At 41.7% G+C, this 7,973-nt stretch overlaps 1 protein-coding gene across 12 annotated transcripts in view; it reads right to left on the bottom strand.

Annotated features, from left to right (window-relative positions):
* Positions 1 to 4,608: 4,608 nt before the first annotated feature.
* Positions 4,609 to 7,973, bottom strand: part of GPHN (gephyrin) — a 662,403-nt gene continuing 659,038 nt past the window's right edge. For all 12 annotated transcript variants that reach the window (XM_026651346.1, XM_026651349.1, XM_026651348.1 and 9 more), the window contains 2 exons: positions 7,175 to 7,271; positions 4,609 to 5,622 (listed from right to left, as the gene is read on the bottom strand). In XM_026651346.1, coding sequence (XP_026507131.1) covers positions 5,489 to 5,622; positions 7,175 to 7,271 — 231 coding nt within the window. In that variant the 3' untranslated portion in view covers positions 4,609 to 5,488. The remainder of the gene's footprint in view (positions 5,623 to 7,174; positions 7,272 to 7,973) is intronic.

The following is a 7,973-nucleotide window of genomic DNA, read 5'->3' as shown; positions in this document are numbered from 1 at the left end:
ATATAGGGTTGCAGTTTGTACCTGCAAGGCCATAACCTGGGCCTATAAGGTCTGCAGAATTGCCACGATGTCCAGCAGAGACACAACTGCCTCTGCAGAATCCATCTGAAGGGCAGTCCAACCATTACCCACACTTGTTCAATCTTTTGAACTGCTCAAAGTATCAGTGACTGAGCTGTGAGTGGTCTGGCTTAGTGTCTGGAGCAAGAGTCTGGCCTATCAGGTAGAGCTGAATCCAGATGGGGCAGGTCCAGGAGTCAAGCCAAGAGTCGTAACCAGGAGTCAAAGATCAAAGCCTAAGATGAAGGAGTCATAGTCAGAAGGTGGAGATGAAGATCTGAGCTGGAAGTCAGAGATCAGGAAGGAGCTGGAGTAGAAGCGGGTACAGGCTGGGGCTAGAGCAGGAGCTAGGCTAGAGACAGTGGAGGCAGAGACAGGATCAAGCACAGTTGCAGGGGAGAATGTGAGGAGAGGGGCCTTTAGATGTGGGCAGGCCCACACCTGCCCATCCCCAGTGCTTCAATAAGTGCAGGCTAGAATGTGTTGAATGGCCATTGGACTGGTGCTGCTACTGAGCGTAAGTGTCAGCCTGCAGCCAATCAGGCGACGAGGTTAATTAGATAGCTTCTTTCAGGGCCAGCTTTCATTGGATTGCCAGGAGACTGGCTCTGCTGCAGGCTGGCCCCAGACACCAAGTGCCTGAAGATATTCCAGGCAGCGCTGCAGCTCACAGAGCAGCATGGGGCAGCTGCTGTAACTTAGATAGGCTCTTAGGGTTGGCAAAGATATGCTGGGGGCCTCTCTAGTCTCTGGAACAGCCAAGGATCAGGAGGGAGCAAAGGTAACTTAAAGCTCCCTTAGCCCTCTCTCTCCCTGGGTTGAGAGTTCCCAGGGTTCATTCTTATGTTCTAAGGCATAGTATCTCAAAACTCACACCATCATATAAACCTTTCATTCTATGAACTTAAGAGGGAAGGAGAATTGTAAATTAAAAAAAACCCCAAACAACAAACCCCTCCCCTCCCCAAAAACTGTTTTCTTAAATGATGGTCACATTAACTTCTTATATTCACAACGCACAAAAATCAGTCTCCCCGAAGACAAACAAGCACAAAAAGAAGCACAAAAAAGCAGGGGGACAGGGAAAAAATGCTCTTTTACAGTCAGATGTGGGTTGAAGCTGGTATCTCCTTATTCTTGTCTCAGTTCCTGGTTCATCTGAGATCAGGCTGGAAGACTGATGTAAAGATGAGGCCTGGCTGTTGGACTATGTTTCTTCCTCTTTCCTGTGGCCAAAAGCCAGCTGAGCCAGTGTCAGATGAGCAGGCTGATACTAATCCAGGACTGGCTAGGGTTAACATTCTTAAAACCCAAGGAACAGTTTTGACCTGATGTTCAATAAGCTTCATACCACTTAAATCTTATAATATAAATAAGGATAGGAAAGAAAAAAAAAAGATATTGAAATGCCAATAGACCAAAGTTGGCAAAAATGCTACCTTCACTTCAGAATCCTTTAGCTTTTTATAACTGTATAGTCCTTGGAAAACTTCTCAGTCCTTGAAAAAATCTGGAAAGAATTTCTATAATCAGTCTTTTAACCCAAATAATTGTAACCCAGAAATATATCAACAGTCCCAGTCTAAAAAAAAAAAAAAGGCTCAAAACAAAGGTCCCAGTATGTATTAGGTTCTTCTTAGCATGACTTTTGTTAGGTGGTGCATAGTCCAAAGACCTTAAATCTATCACAGAGTCTCTCTTGGAGATAGGCCATGTCAGTTGGCCTCATTGTCACATCAGGTTATGAGGAGGGTTGGGCACTACAGGGCAGATTGGGAAGGGCATTGTGTGTGTGAAATGTGGAAGACAGCATACGAGAAGTGAACCAGTGACCAGTCTAGGGGGGCACTATTGGTGGAGTGGAGGAAACTAGGGTGGGGAAAGAAATTGAAATTGCTGGTGATGGTTAGAGAGGGAAAATGTGGTTACTCAAAGTGGAATTTGGTCAGGACATGGGGGCTATGATCCCAGCACATGATAAAGGACATAGAAAGTCGGGAACCAGGTCAAAAAAGAGAAAAACAGAAAAGCCAAAATACAAGCCCTACCTTCTGTCACTTTATATATTTTCTAGTATTACATTGAGTTATGATGAACGTTACCCTGTTGATAGTCCTGGGACTGAAATACTCTGATTATCCGCTGGAGAGGTAAAATTAATGCGAATACCCCTCAAATTAGCCTACCACTTTCTCATTCCTGAGCCTGTATAACCACATAGTGTGAGAGGATCGAGACCCATCATTCCTTGACTTCTTTTCTGAAGCTGCCAACAAGACTAAGTTATGATGTGAACATCTGTCCACTAGGAACTGTTCTGAGTTTATCATTCTATTTTACAAAGGCCAAGAAATATTGTTCAGATAGTAATGTTAAGTCTCGCAAACCCCCTTGTGCTTCTGGTCCATAGTGCACACAGTCCACCAGATAATAGTGTTCAGTCACTATCAATCTAGGCTTGGTAGAAAGTGATTTAAAAGGCTCTACAGCCCATTACCAACTTTCTGAGCCACCTACACAACACACCCTGTTGTCCTGGATACTAATCCACATGTGAGGGGATTCTCAGAAACTTTGATGGAATAGGGTCTGGCCAAACATGAATAATGTGCCAAACCAGTTACTGTAGCTGCAACAGGACTGTTCCCTGGCATTTCTACCTTTAAATGTTTTAGTTATACACAATGATGGTTAGCTGGTTGTTGAGATGAGTTGGCTTGTTCTACACTGATACATAATGTTCAACATTGCGTTAGTTAACATGCTTGTTCACAGCCATATTCAGATAGAGTGAAATTTTGTAACATAGACCAGGTCTCAGATGGCTACTTGTAAATTTTCTTGAGTCTCGCTATCTTTCTCTGTAACAAAATGCTTCAACACTATGAACAACCTGCCATCAAATTGTTCCTAGTAATGTGGTTAATAAATCTTATTTTTATTTTCTATCCTGCCTGATATTTGCCTTGTAACTGGTATAATAATTATTTGTCTGCATCATATTTAAGAGTCTCACCTTCCAGAGCATTTTGCAAAGGCTTGTTACTTTAGGTCTCTCTCACTAGGTATTTCTATGGTTCCCATCATTGCAGAACCAGTATCTGAGCATCTCATAAATGTTAATGTATTTATCCTAGCACCATCCCTGTGAGGCAGATAAATATTATCTCCATTTACAGCAGGGGAATTGTGGCACAGAGCAAGGAAGTGTGCCCAAAGTCACACAGTGGCAGAGTCTGTGGCAGTCAGGAACTGAAACCAGATCTCCTGAGTTCCCCTCCAGCACCGTAACTACAAAACTACTAGCCAGAATTGGTCTGACTTCATTAACGGAGCAGGCATGATAGCACTGACTCCACAATGTAGGATCATTCTAAAGCAGTGGTTCCCAAACTTTAACAACCTGTGAACCCCTTTCACTAAAATGTTAAGTCTCGCAAACCCCCTCCTAAAAATGAATATTTCCAGGGATTTTCTCCTTTACCTGAGTATAAATTATAAAAGCAGTGATCTTGGAAATATAAAATTTGTTTTTATGACATGCTTATTACACACAATTTATTATTAGTTATCATTACAGTATTTTTATTACATTATGAAAATGGCAACACTCTTCCAAGATCTCACTTTCGTAGCTTGCATCACTTTGAATAAGCCTATTATAAGACAAGGCTCCTATGTTTCATCAAGGAGTATCAGATGTGAAACAGCATGAAGGTATTTAAGAAGCCAACTCAAAGAGTTCCTCCTACACAAGCATTCAGGTCTTGAGCAGTCCAGACTCCAGGCAAACAACGCACGTTACAACAAAGCTTAAACTTGTTCTTCATAATAATTTTAAAAACAATACTAGCTGCCTATTTAATTTTAAAAACAGCAAAAAATATCCACCTCCCTTTCCATTTCTTGTAAGGAGTCTTGAAGTTTAAGTCTCCTCAGTGTGATAGATATGCTTAGCTCTTGGAAGTCCAGTGGCTCCGTGCTGCTGGCCCCATGCTGCCTGTGGTCCCTAGGAACAGCTCTGTCCGCCATTAGGGAATTTTTTCCTGAGAACCCCCTGTAATATTTCGCAAACCCCAGCGGTTCATGAACCCCAGTTTGGGAACCACTGTTCTAAAGGGATGTAATTTATGGACTCTGCAGCTATACATGGAACCCCAGAGCACATAATTTGGGCAAGTTGTGAATGGACAAGGTATTAACCAAAGATTCATGAAGAGGAGAGAAAGGACCTGTAGTACTAGGCCACCTCTAGTACATATCAGGGGTTAGTGCAGAATTGTCATGCAATTCAACGAAAGCACAGCATATTCTTCAGTGCCTTTTCTAGTTTAGTTTTAAATTACCCAGTCATGGGTTCTTCCACCTCTTCAACTGGGAGACTATTCCACAGATCTTATACTTAGAACAGTCTAAATATCCTTTTGGTCTAATTTCAGTTCACTCATTATATCATCCTAGACAATTCCTTTTATCCCAGCCATTCCCCCCAAAAACTGAAAGAAACATTATTCCCTATTTTCAAACAACAAGGCTAAAACGGTGAAATTTTAAATAATGATCAAGGAATTTTTTTTATTCATTTAAGTTTCAATATCATTACAGAAAATGTTATGGTACAGAGTTGTTTAACATTAGTTTTATTTCTTTGCTCATTTGATTTCCACATGAATGCTGGTAACATTAATATCTGTACAAGATCAGTCTTTGATTTTTTTTTTTTTTTAGTTTTTAGTTCTGTACATCTTTAAATGTATTGGTTAAAAAGGCTGTCAGCACTTAAGGAAGCAATTTTTTTTGTTTGTTCAAATAAAAGGTATCCAGTTACTGCCCAAGAGTACTGAGCCAGGTGGCTGCTGGGCCGAGAGATATCCCTGAACGCGCAGCGAGGGGGGAAACCTCGGGGCTTGATCGGGTTCCCAGTGCAGCCACTCTGCTTTTGGCACTGTGCACATCAACACGAGATACAAGATAAAGAACAAGCAGAAGCTCTCTGTGAAGCAGTTATGAAGCATACTAATAAGGGAAATCCAAGTGTTGTCTACACTAGTATAAATAAGCAGACAGCCTTGTTTTAAGAGCATAAGTAGTTGTATCTTAAAGATGAGAAAAAACACAAGTTCTGCAGGCACCTACTGCTGTCTACTAAAAGCTACTGCTATCAGAACTAGCATTGAACACACAAAGCAATTGCAAGAAAGGAAAAAGTTGCTTTGATATAATCAGAATAAATTTCTTTGTTAAGATTTGTTTTTTTAAAGTTTTTTTAAAAGGTATTTATTTAAATTCCATTTGAAATATAGTTCAAGATGTTGACTATACTGATCAACTTTATCCAATTCAGAAAAACTAGCTGTGCCGTTGCATATTACAGGATACAGTCAATGATATGTGGACATGCATCAAAGCTTCACTCTTGCTGGTGACATCATAGCCTTCCGATGACCATGACGTCCACCACCTCGCCCTTGTGAAGCTCCACATACTGCTCTGTCTTTGGAGGTAGCATCAACAGTCCATTGGCACTACGCATACTCATCAGACGACTGCTCATCTGATTCCCTAGAGCAGAATGGGAGAAAGATTGTGGTTAACAGTACTACTACCACAATACGTGAAGATGGAAAAAAGGGCTATTCTTAGGAGGAGAATCATGGAGCTAATTTAGTCATGGAGCATGGGGTCTGGATACTCAACGGACATATGGCAAATACTTACAGAGTACCCAGGAGAGAGAACTTTTTCCAGGTTCTCCAAACTTCCATTCACTCACTTGTCCTCCTTGCTATCCAAGCTCCCACATTTCTTCCCCTTACTACCCCACCTTTCCACTGATATTCTCAAATCTTCCTGTTTTCAGATTGCCTTCCCACCAATTTCCACTGACACCATAGTTATCTTACAATTTGTAAGTGTGTCTAATCCATTTCATACAATAACTAAAAACCTAGCACAATCTACATAATTCATCCGCTCATAAGAACTCAGAACTCCCACTTGACACCCTCAGACTTGCAATAGGTTGTGAAAGTGAACAATTTCAGCTCTGCTGGACCAACTGTGAAGCAAAATACAGAGGCAAAAGTCCCGACAGAGAATACCCTGCCTTTGGCTTCTTGGTGTTCAAACCTAGGGACTGACAGTGAGAGCATTCCAGTTGGTATCAACTGTCTGCCTGGAACATGAGAAAAGAGGTAGCGCATAAAATAACCAGGAACTAAACCATGTAAAGCTTTACAGATAAAAATCAACATCTTGAATTGCCCCTGTAAAAGTGCCTGTTCAGTCTTTGGAATCAGAGGTGTAGAGCTCCATGTGCTAAATCTACCTATGTAAGCAGTGAGACACAATCAGTACTAACAAGTCTCCAGGTAGTCTCCAAGGAAAGCTTCATGTAGGATGTATTGTTTTAAACCAATCTGGAGGTGACAAAAGCATGGGTAGCTGCAGCATGATCTACATCCATCTGAGAGAGAGGCAAGGTCAACCTACTAGCCACATGCCGATGGAAAAACGACTCAAGTACTGCTTCAACCTAGAAACCTAGGAGCAGCTGAGGATCGAACAGCACCCCCAGATTGCAAATCTGGTGTAAAAAGTGGCCATATCCTCTTGATTGAGAGAATAGATACCACCCTCAGCTATCTCTACTGGATGTTTCTTCCATTCAGCTAGCAACATCTCTGTTTATTTGGCATTAAATTCAATCACCCAGCTCCCATCCATGCCCCAACTTGTATTTAGTAAATGTATGAGTGTGGAAGTGAGCATGTGAGGAAGTGCATGTCTATGAGTGAGCACAAACAAGTGTGAGTGAATGTTTAGGCAAAAGAACGTGTAAATAGGCAGGCTGTGTGTATGCAAATGAATGTGTGTCAGGGAGCATGAAGGCAAGCAATTGTGTAAAAATTGGCGTAGGCTAGCAAGTCTGTGTTCTACAGCATCAGTGAACTTGCATGTAAGTATGTGCAGGTGTGTGTGTGTGTGCATGTATATGTTGGCAAACATGCAGTTATAGGCTTAAGTGTGTAAATATGTGTATGTATTTGATTGTTTGTATGGTGGATGTTTGGGAGCCTGTCTGTGGGTGTGTCAGTCTACGTAAGTGGCTAACCTGTACTCTGTGCCCAAGGCAGTGGTTCTTGGTGATGCCAAGTCAGTATGCACCGATGGTATTCTGGGCGAGGATCCAATTTTACATCACATGATAACTGCAGGAAAAGCAAAGAGAGGAAGAAGATACAGGCTTTCATTCACATTTCATTAGACAAGCTAGACTTTATTCTGCTTTAGTCATCTGCAACAGGATTGTCAGCTCAGTTCTGACTGTAGAATATTTACTACTGGTGAAGGTTGGGTAAACTCACACTCACACAGCTAGTACATTTTATCCCAAGTTTACCTATCCACCTCTGGGGTGGAACACAAAAGATTTTTTAACTGCACAGCAGCATTATATAACTGTTTAGGACTAGGACTGTAGAGTAATTTATGCAATTGAAATTGTAGGGAGAATTAAGATTGGCAGGAAGTAATTATCTCAACCGGATAAACCCAAGAGCTAATATTCCCTGCTACTGTCAAAAATTCCATGGGCAAGTCAAGTGGTCAGGACCTCAGGCTTACATCTCATTCGAAAGATGGTGCTTCAAACAGTGCAGCTCTCACTAATGACACTCTGTGGTATTGGTTGGGTATTGACTCAGAGGGAAGAGTGGCATCTAGTTAATCACCATCAGCACTTCCTACAGCCCAATCCTTGTGAGATCTGATAGGATCCCTGGACAGAGTGGCATGACTGGTTAAGAGGCAGAAAGAATAGAGCAGGGGTAGGCAACTTTCAGAAGTGGTGTGCCGAGTCTTCATTTATTCACTTTAATTTAAGGTTTCGCGTGCCGGTAATACATGTTAAC

This window comes from Terrapene carolina, unplaced genomic scaffold, assembly GCF_002925995.2.
Source record: "Terrapene carolina triunguis isolate 2854851 unplaced genomic scaffold, T_m_triunguis-2.0 Scaffold96, whole genome shotgun sequence".
Classification (NCBI taxonomy): domain Eukaryota; kingdom Metazoa; phylum Chordata; order Testudines; family Emydidae; genus Terrapene; species Terrapene triunguis.
The sequence above is the reverse complement of the archived record's forward strand: the minus strand, read 5'-3'. Positions and strand labels throughout refer to the sequence as shown.